The 27,338-nt window shown below is 38.7% G+C and overlaps 1 protein-coding gene across 7 annotated transcripts in view; it reads right to left on the bottom strand.

The window, feature by feature from the left end:
• The window catches only part of LOC113035231 (protocadherin-15-like), a 222,786-nt gene that overhangs the window by 23,917 nt on the left and 171,531 nt on the right, over positions 1-27,338 (bottom strand). For all 7 annotated transcript variants that reach the window (XM_026190643.1, XM_026190644.1, XM_026190646.1 and 4 more), the window contains 3 exons: positions 9,722-9,831; positions 9,079-9,219; positions 5,023-5,150 (listed from right to left, as the gene is read on the bottom strand). In XM_026190643.1, coding sequence (XP_026046428.1) covers positions 5,023-5,150; positions 9,079-9,219; positions 9,722-9,831 — 379 coding nt within the window. The remainder of the gene's footprint in view (positions 1-5,022; positions 5,151-9,078; positions 9,220-9,721; positions 9,832-27,338) is intronic.

Here is a 27,338-nt window from a genome sequence, read left to right as displayed (position 1 = left end):
AGAAATATTAAAAGTTTAAGGTCATCAAAAAGAGAATATATTAATCAAGTCTTTCAAAAAAAAAAATGGTGATTGTGCATTCCATGACAGAAACCAACTAGTGAAGGAAAATTTGAAGTTTACTTGTTGGTTGGATTGCAGGTTGGGAGAGGCTGCCAATCTAGGTCTCTAGACCTGTATGAAAGTGGTATTAGGCTAGAGTCACACTAGGGAAAGTTATTGTGACCATGTGAGATCAACTTGCAATCTATGTCTTCAAAGACAGGAAGCAGGTCTGAGACCACTCGCAGTCAAGTTGCCATCTTCAAACAGACTTAAAACAAGGACAGATGGCAATAACACAGAGTCACCCCGCTATCAGCTTGCACGTAAGCATCAAGTTGGCACTTGCATGCAATCTGTTTCCGATTAACTGTGATAACTCTCAAATCTGTTCTCTCTTTCAAATCTTTTGCCGTCTACATCAGAAGTGTAGCACTGTACTGGAACCAGGGGAAAACTTGTCACCTGTGAATCGCACAGAATCAATCACAACTCTCTCAGCTACAGATTGGGTCAGATCCAAGTGGAGCAAATTTATAATTTTCCCATTTTCAAATAAAACAGGCAGGTAGTTCATTTAATCAATGACCAGCATGCTACCAAGACCAGAGCGAATAGGACACCCTCCAATAATTTAGTTCTATAAGCGCCGATTTAACCTAAAAAGCGGGCTGAGGTGCATTCGTTTTACTGTTATTCCTCAGCTATTCTGCAGCCCTGTGACAAATCAAAACACAAACAGATCTTTTTATTCCCTTTGTTCAGTAAGTTATTAAAATATGTTTGGACAGCATTCATAGATAGCCATTTTACTGCTATTGGTAGAGTCTATTAATAATTCAGTGAACACACCAAAAGAGAAAAGGAAACAAATGGTATAAGAGTGGAGCTCTTCATTTATGTTGATCTACTGGGGGATTTGTTTATAATTTTATTCCAAGCAGGTGTTCTCTAAAGTAGCTGACAAGAGAGAAAAGAAGTGCAGCTGGAGGCTCGTAAGTTATCTCCCCCTCATGTGGTTTGTTTCAAGCTGCCACAGCTTTACCCATTGTTATCCACTGTAAAAGGCTAAAGAGATGGCGAGGGTTGCTGCCAAATCTGAGTATTCTTAACAGTTTTTGAATGATTTCTGTAAAACACCTGCAACTACATTTATGAGCTTTTACATCACATTATTACCTGTAAGCTGACATGTAAAGCTTATTAGAAAAGGCTTGCTTATTCACACATCCAGCAGCTACAGATAAAAAATTACTGTTGATTTGGTGCAGCACTTCTGGCCAATCCCAGTCGCAACTTTCTTTTTGAAAAAATAAAACAAAAAACAAAACAAAACAAAAAAATGCTCACTGATGGAAATATCTGGCTCTTCAGCTGCTAAGCAATAGGTTACACTACGTTTACCAGCTTGTGGCTAACACTCCGTCTGCCATTTGGTGCTGTATACAGTGATGTTTTTTGCTCAACAGCTGCCTGCTTTGGTCAAAATGATCCTGCGAGAGTAGTTAGATTGAATCAAACCACTAAATCTGTAGCCAGACAGCGAAACAGTGACCTGGAACGCACTATAAAGCTCCATAAAGCAGTGGGGAGCTGCAGAGGCAGGTGGTAATTCATCACTATGAGCAATACCTAACATCAGTTTTGATACATCATATTGATCCTTAAGTCAAAATTCTGAAGTGCATTACATTTTAGTAATGACTGTTTCCTGTTTGAGTGATTTTAGGGGTAACTGTTCTAAAATCAAAACCAAACCAAAAAGATAATTGATGATTCTCACAATCATCCAATGCATAGAGATTTTAATATATGAATCTTGTCAAAGCATTTTATCGAAAAGCAACAACAGAATTCACCCATCAACCTCTGAGGCATATGCTCTGATTGGCGACTGAGCTTACCGGGCAGGGATAGCTCAGTAGGTAGAGTGGCGGCCCCATGATCGGAAGGTCGGGGGTTCGATTCCCCTGAACAGCTATCCTGAGGTACCCCTGAGCAAGGTACCGTCCCTACACGCTGCTCCCCAGGCGCCAATGGCTGCCCACTGCTTCACTGAGTGAATGGGTTAAATGCAGAGAGGGATTTTCCCCACGGGGACCAATAAAGTACACTTTCTTCTTTCTTTCTTACAGGCAGGCATCAATTTTCACAGTACTTGTCTTGGGAAAGTGACACTGATAAATAGGAGCAATCTCTTTTTTTCTGCAGCGGTTCGCACAGGAGAGGGTTGGAGCTAAGGGGGGGTGCAAGGTCCCAATGGAAGGACTGCATAAATCAACAGAGTGAGATATCCTCGCTGGACAAAATTTGGCCGAATATACTTTATCTGAGCATCATTTATGCATGCTAAAGGTTTTATGGACACCGGGGAAAAACTGTCACTTAGAGATGTTTGTTTCCAAGCTGCCATGAGACAGCAAAGGGAAAATATATGGACCCTAAAAGCTAGGTCAATATTAAAAACCTGTCATATTACCAAATATGGACTTATAAAGTAGCCTTGAGAGCTTGAGGCATTTCTTTCTTCTTTCCCCCTCATTTGCTTTCAGTCTAGGAGGGAGTGAGTGTCACTTTTTTTGGCAACCTCTGAGTCCTAAATAGTAAATACTATTACTACCACTACTACTATCTACTCTGTAACATTTACATACTCCTAAAATTACACTGCACAAATAAAGCAAACATGTCTGATATTGGAAAATTCATCTACTTACATAAAAATGTCTGCCAGTTAGTTGGTGTAACTCTTTTTTTAGTATTATATTATGTTACTGTTTCTGGAAAGAGTCTATCAGCAGAAGGTCAGTAGTGTCATAAATTTGTTATTACTTTTAAATATTATCCCGAGGGAGAGCAAGCGGCAATGAACTTTCTGAAATAATGTTTCACACCAGCAATATTCCAAAGAATCATGGGCCTCTGGGGGAATCTGTTGTGGTCCAAGAAAGTTTGAGAAACATTTAAACTATATTTCTTTTTCCATTCCTTTCTCATTTTAGTAGTAGATGAAGATAATCCAATTAAGAAATGGGACTAAAATATAACACTAAGCCATTTTTCAATAAAGAGAAATATCAAATATTAAGGAAAAATGTATGTGAGCCTCTCAGACTGCCAATTATTTTCAAGATGAAGTCAGAACCATGTGTTCAGTCAATGGAATGAGAACCAGGTATCAGTGGGCACCCTCTTGCTTTTATTTAGGCAACAAACCCACACATCTGAGCAAGTGAATAATAAGATGGATGATATTCATGAGGAGGAAAAGAATTGCTAATGTTCACAAGGTTGGAAAAGGTCTCAGGGTCTTTCTTACATTGGCTAATTTTCATGTTTGTCAGCCCACCATCAGGAGAACCCTAAACAACAAAGGTGTGCATGGCAGGGCTACAATGCAAAAACAATGCTCCCTGTCGGTCTGCAGTTTGTACATCATATGGAGAAAGCCAAAAGGCTGTTAGAATAATGTTTTGTGTAGGCATGAAACCAAAATAGAGGTTTTTGGTTTAAATGACACGCGTTGTGTTTGGAGAAAAGAAAATGCTGCATTCCAGCATTTCATGCTATGAAACAGGGTGGCCCTGTTTGGCTGCAAACTGGCTGGGACGACTTCACTGTCACTGGAAAATAAAGAATATGTTAGGCCATGTGGTGGAATGGGTAAAAACTCCATGTCAGGTTGGAGGAGTAACTACCAGAAACACAGCTACAATTACTAGCGTCCAAGGGGATTTTGACAGTAGCAGATATAGAATATTAGATGACCTTTTACAAGATATAATTAACCACGTGTAATGTTTAATTTTAGGTTTGTTTCAACTCAGTTCTCCAAGTATATTATTAAAGGGCTTGTGTATTGATGTGCTAATGTTTTAGGTCATGTTTATGTTTATGTTTATGTTACATAGTGTCGAGAATTCTAAAGAGTTCACAAACTTGCATGTTGGTGTCAATTACAAGTTAATCAAGAGGCAGAAAAGATGGAGACAAAGCTGTACTGATCATGTGTTTTATGGAAATCCACAGTTTTTGAAATTTGAAAGCTGCAATAATTCCCATCCCTGCCTGAGGTCTCAGTTTGTACTTTACTACCTGCCTACATCTAGCTATTATAGTGTATTTTGCAAGATTTCCTTTTTTCTTTTCACTCCCTCAGTCTTCTATGGGCTTTAGTTTGGTACCTTTTTTACATCAGAAGGAGAGCCCGAAAAAGCTCTTCCTGCAAGGCAATTATCAATATAAAACCCTGGGAGCACAGCAGAGTGCAGACCTTATCTTTTTCTCGCTATGAAGATTTCTCACTTTTGGTCCAGCACCTGCAAAAAAAAGTCTTTAGATGTGCATACCTTTTCTGCTTGTACCCACAAGTACAAGTGCACAGACTGTATAACATTCAGGATTATACAGGCTACTGAAAAATAGGTTATGTCTTAAAGGACATAAGTCATTTAAGGGCATTTATGCCTTTTTTATGAGATCACAGATATAATATTACTACTACTACTACTATAACTATTACTACTAGTACTCCTAATGTTGATACATTTTTGCAGGTAATGCATGAAGTAGCTCTTTAAAAACTCTGTGGACAAACACGATCCTAAATGCACAATCATACCCATAATGCAGAGTGTAAAGAGTATTGTACACAATGAAAAAGTGAAATCTTCTTGGTGCAACAGGCTGACATTCAGCGGGATGTCCAGCCATGCATCTGAGAACACACTGAGATTACACTGCTCAGCTTACTCTGATCCCAGCTGTCTGTGGAAAGGCAAGCAGTGGGGGGAGTGAAACTGACAAAGAGATGTTACAAGCAACAGGGGAGGAGACCAAACTGTGTTGCACAGAGCAAAAACTGTCACACCATGGCTGAAGGGTAAGTGTAACAAAAAAGATCAGAGTCTTTACTTTTTATACAAAAGCAGAAAAAACAACAACGACAACAAAAAAAACCCCAGTTAATTGTTTTCTTACCACTATCTTGAGCACTGAGCTGAAGATCTTAGTGTCTTCTGCCACACCGCCTATGTAGAGCTTCCTGGAGAAGACAGGAGGGTGGTCGTTCTCATCCAGAACCTCAATGAACACCTTGGCTGTGTTAGCTGCAATAAATGACACCAGAAGGATTTCAAATCCTGTTTAAGCTTTTATTTGTTAGTTCTTAGTTTCTTTCTTAGTTTATGCAGGGCTCAGCTTGCATACTTAAGTGCACCTACTTTATTCATGCTTCCCCTGACCCGGGTTAGCACCACGCTTACAAAAGTAGAGTCGGGACATGCAAGCTTAGAAAATGTATGTCATCGAAATAAAGTAAACATAGCTCATTTGATTATTGGAACTGGAGTTGTCCAATTTGTCTTCAAAACTGGCATGTCATAATAATTTTTCATGGACATCAGCCGGTCTACAACTTCAAAAGAAGGCCTGAAATAATTTCCCAGAATATTTTGAAAGTTATTTATCACTGAAACCATCACACAGTGTCAACAAAGTTGTTTTTTTCTCGTTCCTTCTCCGTAATCGACACCTCTGGATAGCTCTCACAGATTGTAAATAAAGTCAGGTGGGCAAACAGGTGTGTGTTTTTCCCTTATTTGAGGAACGCATCTTTGACCCCTTTTGTTTTACTTTAAAATTGATGCACCCACCTTTTGCCTGACTGAAAATAGTTTTCTGCGGGCATATTCCCCTTCTTCTTTGGAAAAGCCCTCTTTATTTAGTAGTAATTTCAAGCTGCACTGCAATAACCTTTTGAAGTGGATTTGAATTGCATGCTGAAAAGAGAAACGTGTTCCCTTATTACTGTCTCAGCCCCTTCCAACAAAACAGCGCGAGAAGCTATTTTGGCAAAGCCGACAACTTTGGGCCAGTAATGAGGAGGTTAATTTTGTTTTGATTGCAGCAAATATTCAGCATGGGGAAAAACTGAGTCTGAAGGATGTTGATGACTTCTCTCTCACTGCCCCCATAAGCAGATCAGGAAAACAACTGAGCCATTTTGCATTCTGTTTACCAACCAATAAGCAATAACACTCACACACTGAGTGGAAAATTGCTCTGTTAAATAATAAAAATTGATGATGAAATCTTAACTTCGAAACCATTATTTTTAAATGGGGTCTACCTTGTTGAGAGGTTTATTCTTCCTACAACTTGGTGCATAAAAATGCCATCAATAAAAGCCAGTGGAAGCTTAAGAGGCAAGCATTTTGCACATTATTGGGAATAATAATTTGAAGGGCAGCCAATAATCAAGCTGCAAGAGGGTCCCTGGAGTTACAGGAAACACTGCGAGAGGCAAGGAGGCATAAAATTGCGCATAATACTAAATTTGCTGGTTAAGTGGCCTTTTTGTGAAGCTTCTGAAATATTCATTCTGTCCCTTTAAAAAGAAACACATGTACAGAGTATTTCATCTGCCTAATTTGTCATAGTTACACCAATGCAATGTACAGCATAAATATGAAGAGCGGAAAAAAATCAAGACTGCAATTTAGGTAAAAAAAAATTGCAGTGTCAAGGACCATTTTTCTCCTAGCGAGATAAAAAAAAAAAAAAAAGTAAAGCCATGTGGCATTGGCGCTAAGGATGCACCAGGGGAATTGGACAAACAAAACACAGCACATCAAAATTATAGGGACAAAAGCTGTAGTGTGAGACATCGCGGGAGGACTCGAGGGAACGGGGAAAGAGGTCTGCAGAGTGTCTCTCTCCTCCCGCTCTTTGCAGAAAGTGGCCATCCTCCATCAGCACATAAAAACATAAATATAGTCTCTCCGGCTCACACTCTGGACACTCATAAAGATGCATGAACAAAACAAACCTATTATGAGAAGAGGAGTGCTTCTAAGCCCGTCTAGGTTTGAGTGCATTATTATTTAGAAAACATGAAAGTAAATATTGTCTTAGTCTGGGTTATTATATTGTATGCATGCATGTGTGGATCCTGAACATTTGCATACATATGTAAGGTACTGGACCCTAAGAGGGTCACTGGTCCACTAATTGATAAAAACACGTTAATGAGAAGGAAGATGCTGTGCCTCACGGGGCCCTGATCATTATAACAAGAGAAGTATGACGAGTGAGTGCACTCATTCAAAACGGGGTGCCTGCTTACAGCGTACTTGTTAGAGAAGCTCTCTTCTTTGTGGGTATACAAGTGTTGATTACTTTTAATTATGGTCATTAGTATGTGAGAGACACAGTATGACAAAAAAAAGAGCAGCAAACCATCTACTAAACCTTATTTATTGTTAGAACACTACCCATCATTATACAAAACATGAATGTCAGTAAACAGAACCATAAACGAGCCTAATGATATTCCAGCTAGGGCATGGAATCTATCAAAGAGAGAGCAGTCTCAAGTCTCCGGAGTTATTTCAAACCTCCACTGTGACAGTGGAAGCATCCAGCAATTTATGCATATTTCTCAAACAGGCAATCAAACAATCATGCCCACTTCACACAGCAATGGTATGCTGGAAGTATTTTTAAAGTTTTAACTTTTCTCTCAAGCAACTTCTGTCACTTTTCATGAGTTATGTCAAGAACAATAACATGAATGCCTTAAAGGAGAGACTACCTAAACTCACCATGTACGCAGAATTCCTGGACAGAAAGAAAAGACACTGGGATAGAAAAGGAAGAAACTGTGACAATCGGTTTTTGCCATGCTTCAAGAATCACCCTTGCCAACCAACATATTCTGCAGTTTATTTTTTTTCTAGTACACCGAGGCCTTAAGAATGGGAACACGCACAAATTCCATTAAGTGAGAATTTGCCATGATTAATGTTTTCTCACCCACCCTCGTTATGTGGTGATTTGTCTAAATTAAGAGAAATGGCCTATTTTTTCCATTGCTAGATCTTTTTGAGGAATTTTGACAAAGCATTTTTAACAATTTGTGATATTACCGGACACTGAAGCTTTTATTTCTCATACTTTGAACATTTTTATTAAATCACCATAACTACAAGATGGACATCAAATCTGTTGACACTGTTGAATAGTATTTAGTATTTAAATAGGCATAAAATGGTATTTCTTCAACAATAAGGTGATTTGCAAATAGATATTAGCTGAAAACTTGGCATATCTATGCGTGGTGTGCAGCATGTTTTGAGGAAATATGAGGAAATTAGACAAATGGAGGACAAAAGAAAAAGTGGTCTTCAGAAATGTTCTCAGCAGAAGGGTGGCTGTCAGAAGCCATTCTTAAAGAAGTGAAATGGTGTATGCTAAATTACACAAAACTGGTCTGAAAAATCAGTGGCAACAGGTCTTATGAAGTGATGAATCCAAATTTCACATTTTTTGATCAAATCATCATCAATGTGTACGGAGAAGTTCAGGAGAAAGGTACAACAGTGAGTATCCACAGCCATCTGTAAAATATGGTGGAAGCTGTTTCATGGTTTGGTAATGCATTTCAGCCAGTGGTGTTGGGGATCTTGTCAAAATTATGAAATATAAGTACAGAAAAGCTGCATCTCGCCCTTAATTAAACATTGTGGAATCATCTTGACACAGAAAGGAACAAAAGGCATCCGATTTCCAAGGAAGAGCTTTGAATTTCAATAAAGCTTGCCTAAGAGTTCAGGTTGTTTTGAAGAATAAAGGAAAACCAAATACTGACTTTCAAACTTGTCAGAACTGTACAAACCCTATTTTTACCTTATATACTGCATTTCCATCTATTTTTTGCACACGTTTCAGTTTACTGCTTTCATTTTCCTACCAAAATAAAAAGAGAGATGTTGGCTCAAGTCTTCTACATAGCAATGTAAAGATAAAGGATGAAAGCAAGTGATTATAAACTTTCTAATAATATAACCATAAATGGTCAAAGTGAGGAATTTACAGTAATATCTAAGATAATGGATGAGTTGGTCCCTAAATTGGATAAGCAGGTGTGAAAATGGATGGATGGACCTTGAATACCATAATTTCTGTCCTGAGTTTAAACATAAACAATCCAACAAAACTTCCACTGTGAGTGGCTTACATGCTAACATTTCTTACTTTTAGAAGGCACACGGAGGTTGGACATGACAACCACCATTGAGTCGGCCTGGACCCTGAGGACATAGCTGGTCACGTTTTCATAATCCAGTGGTTTTGCCGTGGAGATGACGCCTGTCCTGTTGTTCACCTGAAAATGACCTGGAAACAAACAAGTGGCGTTTATGAAAAAGAGGAAAAATTGCACACATATAACACAGTAAACAGATTCACTGGTGAGTTCTATAGTTTTTAATTTCTTGCAACCAAATGGTGATATGACCAGAACTATATGACTTATTTTTTTACACAATTAACTACAAGAACTCTTGAGGTGCATGTGGACAAGCAACTATTGACTGAGGGTTCCTTCTATATACGTCTTCTATTTTTGGCTGACTGACCTGAGTCAGCCTCACACCTCTGCTCTTCTTTGCCAACAAGTATGAAAAGTGATGCACAGTTCCAAGTACATCAATACTGTCCTCTCTGACGCTACATAGACTTCCAAACAAACATCTAGATGTTTTTCACTGAGCATTTTAAGATCTAAATCTCATTTTCACGTTACATAAACTGTTTGGGTTTTTTTGCACCTAAAGTGGAATTTAGCACTTAGGGTCAAAATGACTGCATTGTATACTGTATAATCTGCAGGCCATACCTCGTTCGTTTCCTGCAACAATGGAGTAGAAGATGGTTTGATTGATAGCAGCAGCAAGAATAATCCCTACTGAAGTGCCAATAGGAGCCAGCTCACTAACTGGAGGGAACCTGAGGAGACATCAAACACAATCATAAACCAAACAGTCTGCCAAAACATAGTGGACCTAAATTCAGTATCACACCAAAAGCATAAAAACTGGATATAAAAGCAGCTACACAAAAGGTACAAAAGGTGTGTATTTTGTCCATTTTACAGACTTTCATAACATTGTTGCAAGAGTTATTCCATCCATGATGCGTCCAACAACCCACCTGCCAAATATCTTAAAAACCTAGTGTACCTGATGTGGGGTACTTAAGTCAGATATATTTAAGAACCTTGCATTTTTAAACATAGATTTATTTTGCACTGCTAAGGTAGTGGGAGGGTAAATCTGTGAGTGGATTCTTTTACGCTCGATCGTTTATTCATTAATTCCTCACATTCTTTGATATGTTGTTTCTTGAGCAAGCTTCACCAAAGCCCTTTAACCTTTAACTACAAAGAAACTGGATGGTTATCATGTAATAAGGCTCTTTTTTTTTTGGTCGATATGCTACTCTTTTAACAGTTATGCGTGACTATCAGCCACACAAGTGTGTAATCATATCTAGCAGATATGATTGTCACCACTCTCCACAGAAATTACAGCTGCCTTAAATAGCAGGGAACCCTGTCGTAGCAGTGTGACGGTGAGGGATGATTGAAGACGATAATGTCATCACACTGCAACACCCTCTTGTGATACTGTGTGTGTGCTTTCTCGTTTTTACTCTCATCTCTACATGTATGGTGTGTATGTGTTGCAGTTTTTATTCAAAGTTAGACTATTACTCACAGCAGCGGTAGGAAATCAGTGACAGCGTTTGTGGGAGTAATGCTCACAATAATCTCTGACTGTCATATTCTATTAAACAGAATATGTTCAGTCTGACTGAACAACATGGACTGCCGACTATCCATGTTTATGACATGTAATTAAACACTTTTATTGCTTTACTCTTTGCTGACACACACAAAAAAAACAACAACAACAAAATGCAGCACATTTAAGAATCTGTTATTGTAATTTCATAAAGCAACTCTCCCATTTTAGATGGCAGTTGTGAAATGAGAAAGATTGAATCCATTTATCAACGTGAAGAAGAAGAGCAAGAAAAACTATATTCAAACAGAAACAGAGGAGTGTATTGTCAGAAAAGATGTGCAGGTTTTGAGACGATAAATTACACTGGCCTTACTGCTCAATGAAGTAAAACAGCATGCAGAATCATCTTGGACAGTTTGCAGGTGTAACAGTTCATAGAGCAAGTTTTAGAAGAAAAACAAAGGTTCAAATAATACAGTGTTGAAGGACAAAAAGTTGTTATTTTAAAATGGTCTATTCATACTATTGGCTATAGTTACTGTTTCTGAAGACAACCAATCCTCAAGGACATTTTAGATTAAAAATAAATCTGTAAAATAGGAGCTGTTCTCTTTTACAAAGAATGACACGCTATTCATCCTCGGAGATATTATTGTGGCCTGCACTGGAATGACTGCCTGCATTAATAACACTTTCATCAAAAATACAGCCACGTTACTGACACATCAATAACGTGTTGTTTGGATGATACTAAAAGACTTCTGTTCGGTTTCCCTTCGGGTATGCTATTGTGCTGTCGCTGAATAATTGCTCTGTCTCTGTGGCACCCGGGAGCAGGAATCCACGCCATGCTTCACAGTGATGGGAACCAATTTATTAATGTGGTCTTCACGTAAGTAGATTACCTGGCTCGGGAACAACCGGTTGACAAAAACACAGAGGCAGTGTGAGCACAATGTGAGAACAGTGCTGTGCAAAACAGGCCAAAATGTCAGTCTCATAACTGTGCCATTCATCGGAATCCAGGATCCAACACAATGGCTATCCTCAATTTTAAAGTAACCTTCACTTCACTGCTAGTACACTTACAATCCACTGTCTTGTATTATATACTGTACATATTAATATAGAACGCAGATTAATACCACAAAAATTGAAATATATATTCTTTAAATACAAAACTGTAAAAAAGTCTTGTGCCACCCACCTTTTCTTTACATTTTGCTTCTAAGCAGCCAGACTTTTTCTTTTGTTTTTGTTTTTTTTAAACGTGGTGTTGAAAAATAGATATCCTGGCTTTTATGAAGGAAACTTTTCTTAACAGTCCAGTCCTTTGTACATGACCATCATTTTCCATTTTCAGAGGATTTATGTTTTTGTTAGTTAAGCCAATCAGCACAGACCTATGCATCAATCAAGCACAAGCATGGTTTGAATCCATCATCTGTTTGCTTGCATCTTCTGCTGCATTTGCATTGGTTTTCTTCAACTATTCTGGCTTCCTCCCACAGTCCAAAGACATATTACTTATTGGTATTGTAATTGTAAATGTACCCCCTACTAATTTTCCAGTGATTCAAGATCTAAAGGAGGATTAATTGGTGTTTCTAGGCTAATAAATAAATTAAATAAACTGACAGTGATAAGACAATACCCCAAGGTTGAAATTGTATCTGCACACCCTTTATTGTTTATATATTGTTAAGTAAGTAAGTAAATAAGTTTAGTTAATGGTGTTTGGTCTACAGATCACAAAAATCTAATTAAATGCTAAATCTATATATGCATATGTCTTTATGTTGTCAGTATATGAAACTGATACCCAAGAACTCATATTGTCTTTGCTGTTCATACATACATCCTGCTAAAAATGTGTCCCGTCTGTAAAAGACAACTTGTGTCAGCCTCATATGTATCATTCTTGAGGCCTTAAGCTGGATTTTTTGCTCTTCCTACTGCAGCAACCGCATCCAAAAAATAACACATTTGGGCCTCGGCGTGAAGACCGAGATAAGCTGAGGTGGTGGTAAGCGTGAACCACCTCAGGTGAGCTTTATAGGCAGCAGGCCCTCCAATCTAGGCAAGCAACACAATCACACCAGACCATGGAAAACATTATCTACCCAAAAGCAATGGACCTCATGTGATGACCTTTTCCCTTTGATATTTAAAACCCCTCTGTTGTAATTCCATGCCAGATTCACCAAATTTGAGCAGATCCTCAAATTTGGTGAATCGTAAAAACCTCCTTTACGTTGTCGTTCTTGGTGACTTATTATTAGAAACATGCTGTATCCCAAATTGCTCCACTGGAACCTTTAATGGGAACATTTTATTCCCAAGAGTTAAAATACATGAATAATATTTATAAACCCACAACAGGAAGAAAGAAAAACAAAAATGAAAAATCCTTACCCTTCTAGTTAAATTTTACCTCACTTATTTAAGATGATTTCTTTAGCATACTGGACTCCCAAAGTCATTCTTCACAACTCTGAAGTCATATTTATTTTTCTGTAGTGAAAAAAACGAAGGTTATTTGTAAGAGAAATGTTTCAGCTTTGGCGATCGTGGCTTTGGTAAAACTTTGGAATGGAGCAGGAGAGGATAACATGCGCTGACCTATTCAAAGGTTTTTCTCAGTTGGTCTTTAAGTCTGAGTGGAGTATGAAAGACTGTGCACAGCTTGCAACAAGCTGCATGGTGTGATTGCCAGGAAGAGGCAGAGCTGACATGTTATCACTTCCCTACATAGTGGGTCTGCCTGAGGGTTGTGAGCTGCTGCGAAATGACAAAGAGGGTGTGAAGGCATCTGAAGTGTGCAGATTAGTATAAAGGTACATCCACATGTAGACAGGAAGAATGACAGAAGGGTTTGTAGAAACAATACATAGTGATAGCTAGGCATGATAAGAATTAGAGATTCCAATTCCATTGTCGAAGAAAACCGAGATTATGATTTTTGGTAGTAATGCCCTTCGTGCCAAACTCCGCGATGCCTTTGGTTTTCTTAGTTGTTCTCTCTCTGATACTGTCAGGAATCTGGGTGTCTTATTTGACAGCTCCTTTTCACTTGACAAACAAGTGTCTGCTGTTGTCAGATCTAGTTTTTACCAGCTTCGTCTTATCTCTAAGGCTAGGCGCTATATCCCGCATAAAGACCTCGAAAAGCTCATCCACGCCTTTGTAACGTCGAGGCTAGACTATTGTAATTCACTTTATTGTGGTCTCCACTCTTCCCTTTTACAGAGATTACAGACAGTTCAGAATGCTGCAGCTCGCATTCTAACTAAAAGCAGCAAGTTTGCCCACATTACTCCTGTCCTTGCCGATCTGCACTGGTTGCCTGTCAAATATCGTATTCAATTTAAAATTTTGTTGTTTACTTTTAAAATTACTAACAACACTGCACCCAGCTACCTTAAGGACCTTTTAAACCCTTATGCTCCTGCTAGGGCTTTAAGGTCATCGTCACAGTTACTGCTGGCTCAGCCCAGATCTCGACTTAAGACTAGAGGTGATCGATCGTTTGCTCTTGTCGCACCTGTGCTGTGGAACAATCTCCCGATTGGCATCCGGGCATCTGATTCTATTCATTCTTTTAAATCACAGCTTAAAACATATCTTTTTAAACTTGCCTTCTCCACCTTTTAATTGCTGGTTTGTTTGTTTGTTTGTTTGGTTGCTGTGACCTATTGACCTCTTGTATTAATTCCCTCCTATCTTTCTATTGGTGTCTTTTATTATGGTGGTACAGCTTTTATCTTGCTATTACCCATGTGCTGTAGTCATTCTTATTGGCAGCTTTTATCTATGAACATAACTCGTTATTTTTATTTATCCGTTATCAATGTTTGAACCTTTTATTGTTTTATGTAAAGCACTTTGGTATGCCCAAGGCTTTTAAATGTGCTCTATAAATAAAGATTGTTGTTGTTGTTGTTGTTGTCGATATCACTTATCAATTTGATTCTTCATTGGCTCTGTTTTGAAAGTCACCACCAGCATGCAGCAATAAAGAAATTACATTCATGCAAATATATTGTATGCTGTGGAAACGTTTATGCATGTTTGTTGAGGTATTTCCCCTCTTTGTTGTGATCAGTGTTGGAGTCGTTACTCAAAAAAAGGTCATTATTACACATATTACACACAACACTTAAAAGTAATGTGGTACATTACTTAATTACTCCCGGCAAAAAGTAATTCGTTATAGCCAACTACTCGTTACATTACTTTCACATTGCTCTGTAAAATAACTCTGTAAAACAGTTGAAACACACGCTCTCATAATCACCATTTAACAATAGAAATCTGAGACTACAACACCGCACACAATTCCTAATGAGGATACACATATCTAAGATCTTTGTCTTCGTAGAATACAAAGATGCCCGCACAAAACAAAGATAAAAACCAGCATAAAAAGGCGACTGTGAACAGGTAGAAACGGAAGTTGCAGCCTGGCTGCTGATTGATTGCTATGTGTTGAAGTCGAGGGTCTGGCTGCTGAGGTTGGCATTCACTCCGGGTTCTTGGCTAGCTTAGCGTTAGCTTGGCAGATGCTTGCGAACCAAAGTTGTGTTAGTAGCATGTTGCGTTAGTTTCTGTCCTTGATGCAGTTTTCCACTTTGCCACTTACGTTTCCTTTTACGCAAAAAAATAAAAAATAAAAGTCAATATCCATGCAGTAGACTGTGTTGCTATTTTCCTCCACAAACACTAGAACTGAAATCAGTTTAGGAAGTGGACTACTAGCAACTGGTTTTCTACATGAACTGGTTCTCAATTCCCATTCCTACTGATAGTTTCAAAGAGTCAATTATGCATAATGCAATATCATATAGTGAACAGGGCCAAATTCACTTTTCATTTCTTTCGTATTCAGATGAGCAAAGATGCCATCAAGAGAGAGAGTGGGAGAGCGAGAGAAAGTAAACGAGAGAAAGAAAAATAAAGAGAGGAGGAAGATGCTGGCACATCTACAGGCAGCAGAGAATCCTGGTGTCAACATTAGGGAGGGTGAATGACATGCTGCTGAGAAGCGTGGGCAGCACACAGGTGTCAGCGAGCACTTTGCCCCAGGGCCAATGGAGAAGTGATGCTTACGAGACAAGGCAGAGGCGTATAATCCTTGTCGAGCACCACAGGGGCCTCTGTTACAGTGTCTACTATCCTTCTACCTCGCCTTCCCTTTTCTTTCATGCACTGCATCACAGCCAGAACAAGAGGTGAGGGATGGTGACCTTGCTGAGTCTCTGCTACGGTCCGTGCTCCTTTGGTGAATATGCAGATTTAGTGCCACGGAAGGTCTGGATCAACCTCAAATCCTAGACGTGAGTCATTTAACTGTAAAGTGTTCACAAGCAAATTGCATAAACAGTGTGCAAATGTCCATAAATACATACTCGGGAAACTGTTGCAATACATTTCCTACCTGAATGTTGATGTTGGCAGTACGCTTCAGTTTTGGTTCAACAATTATAAATCAGTCTAACTCAATAACTGTTGAGGTGGATTTGTGCTCGAGAGTTTGTTAGTTAGCTCTTGTGTCACCCTGGTGTGAACTTGTTTGTTCCTGCCTGGAAGCAAATTCTACGAATGACAAACATTGACTCATCTGACTTGCACTAAATTATATATAGGGAATGTATTTAAGCTCCTGCTTGAACACAAGTTGGCACAGAGGAAAAACACTCAATGTTCATGCTCTCCATTAAGGCGGCAAATTTAAGGAATTTTGACAGCCCAGGCAAAGTCAGCTCAGTCACAGCATGATTTACACAGTGAGTAGCCTGTTCGGGTGAATCTTATCACGGGATATTAAAATTAATTAGTTGGCAACATAAAAAAAAGAAAAAAAAAATGTGGAGGACTTCTATAGTGTTGCATGTATTTATGAGAGCCTTGTTCTAGATATTGGGAACTGTACAGCAGTGTAGTTAGCCAATTTATTTTAAAAATGAACAGTCCTTCAAATTTTCAGAACACCATCCAGGTTCACCCCATAGCTGCACTATAACCATTTTGCTTTTTTAATGTTTATGAATATTTTGCTTGATTAATTTCTGACTTCTCAGAGGTCCAGTCTGTTGGCTCAAATTTGAGTATAAAAGCCTGTATTCAGTTCATTTGCCCAACAAATAACCATATGATTTTAAGTTTTAAACAAGTTTTTGACACTTTTCTAAAATATTCACGTTTTATTGTTTTTATGGAAGGTGATGATAAGAATCAATTTAATAAAAATGAATGTATCAACATATACAGTATAATGTATTCAAGGCCAAAAGTATTCCTCTTTTTTTAAGCATGTCAACATAAAAAGCTAACAACTCTTTCATATAATGTAATATCACTGCACTGAGAGTTTATAGTCTTGTGTGCTATTGACTGAAGGTCAGACTTTAAAGATTACATGCTATGTTTGGCAAGACCAAAGAGGGGTGGAGAAACAAAGTGGGAATAGGCAAGTGAGAAACAGAGATAAAGGTATTATAGGGTCCCTGGACCACTCAAGATATTCGAAAGGTTTTGAAAACTAGTGCCATGATAGCTTAGATATTTCAAAGTTATCTTTTTTGGCAAGACTCAATTCTCTTCCTAGAATACACAATATAATACAACCAATGTGAAGAAAAAAAAAGATCCAAAAAGCCCACAATAAAAGCACAGCATAAGCTGTAATTCTGTCTGTTGAAAGTACACATTAAGTAGCATTAACAAATCAAATAGATACAGAATACATCTACTCCTTAAGAGCCCTCTACACTCAACAAAAATATAAAATTGACATTTCAACTGCTTTACTGCCTTCTGCTGTTACATATACAGAAAATGGAAATCACAAAATATGATGCATGAGTTTGCTTTGAGCAAAGTAGGAGTGCGGAAACTTATATGTGTAAGCGAGAGCCTATTTTCAAGCAATATAGAGCTAGAAACCCCCCCCCCCAATATATTATTAGATTAACCAGAGAGTCAAAGGCATTATTTCAACCGAGAAACAACACTGTGCAATGATTCAGACATACTGTGGCAGCTCGAATCTGAAGGCAGATAATAGATATTACTATAACCAGATAGCATCAGATAGCATTAGAGACAAATGGAAATACCTTATAGCTAAAAACCTTTAGAAGTTTAAAAAATAGCAGGTGGTAAAGACAGCAGATATTACAGCTATGCTTATGAAAATGGAAGTGCACATTTACATCAAGACTAGAGTGGTGAAATGCAACAGCCTGATCATTTTTAGCACCTGCTGTAAGATCATTGCTGTATCTCATGCTCCTAATCATTCCTTTCTTCTTCTTGCACTATTTATTGTGGCGACCCTTTCATAAATGTGAATTGATTGAGCTAATAAAAGAAAACACTCATTTAAAGTAACATAAAGCAAGTTCTGACTGCTTAGAGGGTGAAGTGTAGATTCCAGAAAGAAAAAAAAACCTTATTGTGTAAGCTGTCTGCTGGAAATGACTGCCTTTGGAGTTGTATAGGCTACTTTACAAGTAAGCAAACAGAAGAACAAAGAACATACTGATTGCCACTTTAAATGTACAATCATGCCATCTTTATATTATGATGGTAAAAGTAGATTGTAACCATCTAATGATGTTGCTGCAATCTGTGTTATTAACAATTAATTTTACAATAACAATCAGTTTTGACAAGAAAACACTTTCTTCATTTTTTTGAGAAAGACGAGGCCAACACAGTTGTAATGTGAGAAAATGTCTGGGTCACGTCCTTCTGCAAATTGCATCTGAATAAAATAAAGTGCCTCTGTTAATGTACAGCACTCTAGTTTAAACTCTTAACAGCTGAAGTGCAATAACCTTTTGCCAAGTATTGTTCAACTTCTATACTGTGGCAACATATTATGTTTTTGTTTTAATTATACATCTTATTTAGCAATCACTATAGTTCAAGCTATTTCACCATTTTTGAGACAATATTGTTACATTACATGTTCATCTAAAAGTGTAATTTGGCACTTTTCAATTTATGGCTCGAGTGCAAATATCTCCCTCGAGGTTGCCAGCACTGCACAGGCAATGTGACATACTTGCAAGCTTTCAAATACAATATTATCATTAATGTAGAGCAGTTCAAAAAGACACATGTTTTTCTTGAAACGATCAAGGCTTCCCCATATTCCTAAGTTTGTGTACAATTGAAAAATCCATTACCCACGCCAGCAAAGTCTCTCTCAGCTGTATACCAAATGTAATGCAGGCAGATATTAACAAGCAATGTTTATGAACGTGTGACTCACAGTTACCAATAGGTTCTTGGAAAAAAGAGAATCTAACAAACAACTAATAAACTTCTTAGAAATCTGACACTCCTGGCATGAAGTGATGCTTAACTATGTGTTTTCAAATTATAGCATCCTGTTCTATAAAATGAGAGAACAATGTTTGCAGCTTTTTCTGATCATGCTCCTCCCTGTGCTGTACTACGAGGGACTTATCCACCAGATGAAGAATTTCATTTGTATTCACAGCAGCCTTTTTTTCTTCGTTCCACAAGAAAGAAAAGCGGCTTTAATATGAAAAATATGAAAATACGAAAAACACTGGCAAAGCTGGCAAATTAACATTTACTGTGCAGCCAGACGCTGTTTGCCAGGTTAGCCATGTCAGCCCACAGGACATCACTTCACATATCATCCACCGGGTTATTTCGCATACAAGAGGAGCAAGCAATGTTTGGATGCTGGCGGATGACTGTGTTGTCCAAACTAAGGCCAGCTTTTTGAGGCTTGCAATGTGATACCACAAGGTGCCATGAGGGCACTGCTGCCCTTCTGCATGTTTTACACTCAAATTAGCCACTCTACTACATCAACACCTGGAGGTTTTACTCACAGAAAGAGATTAGTACTACTCTACCTAGCAGAATAGAGAAAAGGCAGCATACAAACTCTGTTGGGCTGGTCAGCACAAACTATAAAGACCCCTTTTTAATGTTGTGTGTGAGGGTCCAGTCACATGTCTGAAGTCGGCACATGAGAAGATAAAAATACTTTTCTTTAATACTGGACACCATGACCTGATGTGGTATTGAAAAGGAGACAGCCAGCTGGGATTTACTTGCCTAAAAAACTGTAAAAACTGAACTGAGTTCGTATTGGTTGGAAGCATTATGGGAATCTTGTGAGCCCAAATTCACTCAAGCAAGAAGGACACAGATGTCTTTTTCAGAAATACTTTATATAGCAATGAAGATATAAAGAAGAACAATGTGAGTTCTTATTTCTTTATACTGAATTAGCATGTCCTAAAATATTGTGATACATGGGGGGAGCTCAAAACTAAAGTCAGATATGATATTAAATATGAATTCTGTTCATATTTGATATGTGAGTCATGGCATAAACTAAGAGACTATTATAGTTCATGTTCTGCCAAACTGCAAAACACTTTCTTCCCCCAAGCCGTCAGACTCCTGAACACTCAGTGACTGGACTGAGACACACACACACACCTTCATACACATCACTGCCTCAAGCACTTATCTACACAATCTCATACACAGACACACATGCATACCTTCATACATCAAGTTACTTTTTGCACAACTCACTGTCATTGTTGCACTTTTCTATTGCACTGTTGTGTCTGTATTGTTCTGTTCTGTCAGGTGTTGCACTTTGTTTTTTGCAATTTTTGCACACTTGCACTTTATGTAGTCCTGTGTTGATTGACTGTTATATGTTATATGTACTGTAGCACCATTTTAGGAACATTGTCTTGCTTCACTGTGTACTGTACCACTTCACGCGATTGAAATGACAATAAAGCCACTTGACTTGATTTATCATTGGGCTGCACATGGCCGACTGAAAACTTCATCTATCAAACGCAAACAACGTTTCTACACATAATTGCTCTATATTGTTATTGAGTCTTATTTGGAAAGTTAGTGTGAGCCTATAATAGTTATCATACTGCTGTCTTTCCCAGCTCTCAGCATGGACCTTTATGTGATATTTGGGATTTGTGTGGTGAATGAGACGTGTCTGTTAGACAGCCAAGTGATGCCTGCCTGTTTAGCAGAGACAAGTGAAAGGTCAGTGTGTTTCTAGTGTTTAGATGTTTAAGGCTCAGGGCACCAGACTCAAACTTGTGGCTAAAAATCAATCATGCCCTTCAGCAGCATGAAAGAGCTCCCCTACTTACAGCTGTGATTCAGGAGGAGGAAGAAAGGATAGCAGAAAAGCATGACAGATAGATGGAAAAAGAGAGGGCTTTTTCCCCTTCTTTAAATGTAGGTTTTCAGAGAGGCATAGTGGCGGTTGTGTGGGTGAGCATGCTGTACGGTTTACAGCTAACCCTTTAAATGCTTGGCAATAACGATAGCTGAGTAGGCTGTGAACACCTCTATCACTTGTATAAATGTCTGGCAAAACAACAGTCCCAAGAAGGCTGCCAATAAAAGTGATGTATGCTATGAAAGCCTGTCATCTGACTAATTATTTAAGAATTACAACCTTGTCTGAAATGAAAATGTGATTTGGATTGGTTCTGTCTAAAAATGATAAAAGCAGTTTTCCACCTGATGTCAGGAACAGTTGATGGAGGATATGTAGTTGAGTAGCATCTTCCTGTTTAGTTATCTAAAATGAGCAGTAATAGTTTTGTGGAGTACATCCTTATATAGGCTAACTCAGTGTTTTTTGATTAGTAGCAAATGGCTGTGGAGTCCAGCATGACTGGTATTTCAAACTACAGGGTATCTTGCAAGTTGAGGCATAGTGTAGCCATTTATGAATCAGATTACTGAGAACATTAAATCAGTCACTGTGGTCAGAGGGCATCTATAGGGAATTTATGCAGTGCTGTGGTCTATAAATATAACAAAACTGCAGACTAAAATACTACAGTATTACACGCTATAAACTATTACCACTGACATTCACATTAAGGACCAGAGTAACAACGTCTAATGAAGAAACAGGGAAAAGTTATGTTTCAAAGCTGTACAAAGTTGTTTGTAAAGGACTGTGCTTAAGCCTTGAGCCATAGCTAAATTCTTTATATTTTGCTAGAAAAATGGAAAATAGGTGTAGTGAATTATTGAAATCTGTTCAAACATACATGAGAATACTGTATATAAAAGAAAGACAGGGTTTGAAGAACTAATGAGCTTGAAAGTCAATATTTGGTATGAACACCATCATTGTTCGACACACCCTGAATTCTCTTAGGTGGGCTTTCTTTTTATTTCTTAGATAAGTCTTCAGAAATAGTTCTCCGGGTTTCTTGAAAGACACATTCAAAGCTCTTCTTTGGATGCTGGAGGCGTTTTATTCTGTTCTCTCTCAAGACTGGTTCAATAATCTTGAGGTCCATGGTCTGACGGGAGGCAATCCATGACTGATAGTGTTCCATTATGTGTTTTTCTATCCAGGTATGCTTTTACTACATGGGCAGTGTGTTTCAAATCATTGTCATTGTGAAAAATGAAGCCGTTGCCAATCAGAGGTTTTCCAGATTGTATGATACGGTGGATTCAACGCTAAAGATAGTTTTCTGCATTCAAAATTCCAGCAATTTTGACAAGACCCCCCACATTACTAGGGATGGGTACTGGTATCCGGTGCCATGATGGCACCGGTTCTGACATAAATGGTAGTAACCAGACCAAAAAGCAGCGCACATTTCGGTGCTTTATTTCGGTGCTTTTTTTTCCTGAGATGTGATACGTATCACATGTGATACGTATCACATCTCAGCTAGATTCTAGCCAATCATTTTACGTTTCCGAGGATAGTAGGCGGGCCCAGGTTCTTTTAGAGCAGAGCTACAGATTAAAAATGCCCAAGGCAAAGCGGTCGAAAGTCTGGCTGTACTTCATAGCAAAATACGCAAACTCAGCAGCCTGCAACAAGTGCTTTAACAGTAGCACCCCCAGGCTTCTACCTTTCTACCTTTAAAACCCGGAGAGCAGCCAAATGGCTGGTAGGCTTTTAGCTAAGCTTTAGCTTCAGCCAAGTGGAAGCTAAATTGGCTAGTCATTCATATGTATATTAGGTTGTTACCTGGGAATTCTGGAGGGAGGGGAGTGGGGGTTTGAGTGGATTGAGGAATTTCCCTGCGAATCTTGTTGACTGTGCCGAGGATGGTGGTTTTCCGTCTAAGAAGTTTTTGCGCAAGTGAAAGCGATGTGAAAAAATTGTCCGTGGTAACATTTCTGCCCTTGTCTAGGAATGGTTCCATCAGCCTCATTACTACATTTTCAGAAAGTCTCTCCCCAGTGGGACGATTGGGGTCCTTGCCAAGATATGGGAAGACATTGCAAATGTACTTGGATTTTAGGTCGCAAGCCACCCAAAACTTGATCCCAAACTTGTCAGGTTTACTTGCAATATACTGCAGGAAACAGCACCGAGTCTTTGATGGGAAAAGCTGTTCATCAACGGTCATATGTAGACCAGGGTTGTAGCACGTGATGCAGTTGGTGACAAATGATCCCCACACACTGGAAATTGCAGCGAACTTATCAGTCTTTGCTCGATCACTGTGGGTGGACTTGTCATCAAAGCGTAGGTGTTGCATGATGTCTTGGAAGCGGTTTCGTGCCATAGTTCCAATTATCTGTGGGTTTCCCAGGTTTGCTGACCAGCAGTCATTTAGAGATGGAACCCTGTTAACCCCCCGCAAGATGACAATTGCAATAAATGCCATTAGTTCAGGGAGGTCCATGAACCAATGAACATGCTCCATGCACCACTCAGCAGGCCATTTGTAAATATGTGTACAAATGGTTGGTTTTTTGTACTGTTTTTCTCAATAAATCTCAGCAACAAAGGACCTACACCCATGTGTGTTGATTTCTCCCTAAGATGGCAAACTGAAACACTCCAAGTTGGTGACTTTTGGAGATTTATTTCCCTGGATGATTGAGAATGCATCAAGATGAAACACAAAAGGAAGTTCACAGCTTTTAGCAGCTCCCCCACCCCCTCAATCACACACCCCCACTCCCCTCCCTCCAGAATTCCCAGGTAACAACCTAATATACATATGAATGACTAGCCAATTTAGCTTCCACTTGGCTGAAGCTAAAGCTTAGCTAAAAGCCTACCAGCCATTTGGCTGCTCTCCGGGTTTTAAAGGTAGAAAAGCCAAATGGCTGCTCTCCGGGAGTTTAAGTTAAGCTGATACTGGAGGTAACACCTCGAATCTGATGAAACACTTGGCGACGCATAGCGTTTTTTTAAAAGCCGAGAAATGCGCCGTATTTGATAGCTTGCTGCGAGACCTCACACCGAGCACATGTACTGCGGGTGTGGTGCCTGTTATCGGACCTGGAGTTAGCAACATCCCCCAAAAACCCGAAGAGTAGAGTCCTGGCCCGTAGCCCTGCCAGAAATGATGACGGATGATGATGGCAGCAGCAGCCGTTCTTCTCTGCGTGAGTAGCTTAATGTTGTTCGTGTGTAATTTACGTTGAGTAGGTTAACCGCGTTATTACATTAATGCATGTAAGGTGAACTAGCAAACACCATCATAGCTACATGCAGCTGTCTTCTTGTTTGATGGCAGATACTCCCTTCACCCTGGCCAAAAAGGCTAAAATGACCAAAGAAAAAGTGGAAAACAGTTAAACATGAGAGGTTTTAGGACACAGTTTGCGTTTTTTCCATTGTTTAAGCACTGCTTCCATCCAAGAGTGATACCATATATGCCCTATAGCTGCAGAAAAGGCTAACATTGATATCTTTTTACAAAAAAAACAGCTGAACATTAGAGGTTTTTGGACCAATTTTGTGTTCTCCATTCTTTAAGCACCGGTTTGAGCACCGTTTAAGCACCGGCACCGTTTCAAAAGTATCAGTTTGGTACTGGTATTGGATAAAACCTAAACGATACCCATCCCTACACATTACTGGCATAAATTCAGCCCCAGTTAACAACAGAGCTTCCACTATGTTTTACAGACAGCTGTAGACATTCACTGTTGTATCTCTCTCCTGAACTCCTGTGTGTATGCTGATGACACTTTGAACTAGAAATTACAAATTTAGATTCATCACTGCATAAGAACTGCTGCCTCTGACTATCTCTCTAAGGGCTTATGTTATTTGGCACCCTGTTTTGTTTCCTTGACAGTAGATGGATCAACCGAAGGACCAGTCTCAGGTGTCTCAGGTCCAGTAGTACAGTAACAATCAATGTTTCCCTTTATTTCTTAAAGACACGGCGTTCATCTGCTGTTGTTAGTTCCTTTTAGGCCTAATGCTGCTTCTTGTCCTCTACAACGCACAGCATGCTGAGATATGCCAAGTTGTCAGCTAACAGCTCTTTGACAGTCACCTAGTATAGGTACTTGGTATTTGGGAAATACCTAGTATAGCATTTTATGCCAGTTTGACAGGCATAAAGAACTATTTAATTCCTGCCAAACTAGGTAGTCTTTGCCATTTTCACGGGTTCAACTAGAGAAATAGGAGCATATTGTGTGGTTTTGTGACAAGCTGCTGGTGACAATGTGCCTAAAATTTCTTTTCCTACATTCCCTGGGTCAGCCCTTAACTTTGGTGCCTTTAGTCAGCTTGAATGATTCACAGGTCAGTGTTTAGTAGCTTAAATAACAAAAATTCCCTGAAAATATTCAGGTACTGGACTGAAACTTTTTGAAAATCAACTATAAAAGGAAAAGTACAACAACAGTAACTTTATATAAGGTTGAGTGTTTAAAAGTGTTTTTACGTTCATTTACATTATGCAAATAAAGGATATGCACACATGTAAATTTAGCATACTGCCACTTTGTGTAATGGTTTAATTACTTGAGGTGGGAATGTGGGTGCAAGCACAAGCAGTGACACTATGTTGTTTATTGTGATAATGTTGACACTCTTCATTGTGCTAGCATTAAAAATAAGAGCATTGCTTGATGATGTGCTGTAGTGCTCTCACCAAGATTACTAAACTATTTATTGACAAGTATTGCATAACGGCCACATGATATTCTTTCCATTTAGTAAAAAAGGCCAACTATTGCAATCTCCTGGAAAGTGTGCAGGTAGAAGGAAATGTATATCATTTATGATAGTTATTTTTCTGAAACAACACAAAGTAGAAGGAAAATACTCTGTATAAAACTGAATATTTGCTAGAAAAACACAATTATTTCCAGAGACATGTGCTTAAAATAACACCTGGAAACAAATAGCATTACATGTTTAGTAATGCAACATATATGCAATGAGCATTTAGTTATAATGAGCACATAACTTACACCAAAGTGACAGCTGACATTTACAGAAATACATCCCTTTGCTGAGGAGAAAATGAAGAACTATAAAATGAGGAGAGACGCAAAGGGAAGAGAAAGTGAGAAAGAAACGGACAGAGATATAAGCTGAGAAGAAAAATTCGGGGGATGTGCGAGCTCGGCAAGGTAGGGGGGAGGGAGGAGGATGAAGTGGAGGAGAGCAAAATGACATACTCAGAAGCAGTGAGGCAAAAGTCTCATGTGATCTAGAGTAGATTTAGAAGGTGAAGTGCCGTGGGGGAGATAAGCAGCACGGGAAACTGCTCAGATCACAGGTTTGTAACATAGGGCCAGAGATGTAGCCTCAGTACAAGAAGGAGGATTCACATAGTGGGTCCATGTTAGATAGCAGCTTAGCCCTCCTCTCTAGTCACACACACAGAGAGAGAAAAAATATATTCAGTAAATATTCAGTTGCTTCCCATGTGCCCAGTGCTAAAGACTTCCCTAAAGGGTTGTGTGCGTGAGTTCCATTTAAAGGAGCCATTCACTCTGATTTAATGATAGAGCTCCAGAAAAATCTTTATCACCCAAAAAACCTGAGCAAAATCATTGTCTGCTCATTCACATTGATATAATTAATCTCTTCACAATCTTTCACATAAAAACACACTGGAAAGCCTTAAATGAATAGAGAATTAGTTCAAGCATATAATATATTTAAACAGTGTCAAATACTCATCCTGTTGCCTTGAAAAACTAAAGCATAGTAATTACATCATTCCAGTTGCTGAATCAACAAGTCAGCAAGGAACTGATGTCTGACAGTTCAGAAGGCAAAAAGAAGAGAAAATCTGCTGTGTGTGATTGAGAAGAGAAAGTGAGGATGAGAAGGGAAAAAGATAAAGTTTAATATACAATCTCAGTTCCAATAACTTTGAGATTCTGTGTAGAATGTCAAAATCTTATAAAAACCATATTTTAAAAATAGCCATTTGACACGTTTTACTATTTTATGAAAAATATTGACTCATTTTTAAATTGATGGCAAGCAATATGTCTCAAAAAGGAGCAAAAAAAAAAGCCTGAAAAAGTCAGTTGTACTAATGAAAACAGGTGGAGGAACATTTTTGAACCAAACAGGTTAATTAGCACAAGATCAGTAACATGACTGGGTAGAAAAAGAACATCCTAAAGAGGCAGAGTTTCTCTAATATGAAGATGGACAGAGGTTCATCATCTGCAAGGAACTTCATACACAAATTGTGGAGAATAATGTTTCTCAACATGACATTGTGAAAACTAGAATATCTCATCATCTACAGGGCATAATATGATCATTTAAAATGAAAACAAATCATTGAAAACGTACAATTTTGTCACAGAAATCACTGCATGGGATCAGGAAAACTTCCACAAATTCTTATTTGTGAACTCCATTTATCATGCTATTCCCAGTTACAGGTTAAAGCT

The sequence above is a fragment of the Astatotilapia calliptera genome, chromosome 13 (genome assembly GCF_900246225.1).
Source record: "Astatotilapia calliptera chromosome 13, fAstCal1.2, whole genome shotgun sequence".
Lineage (NCBI taxonomy): Eukaryota > Metazoa > Chordata > Actinopteri > Cichliformes > Cichlidae > Astatotilapia > Astatotilapia calliptera.
The sequence above is the reverse complement of the archived record's forward strand: the minus strand, read 5'-3'. Positions and strand labels throughout refer to the sequence as shown.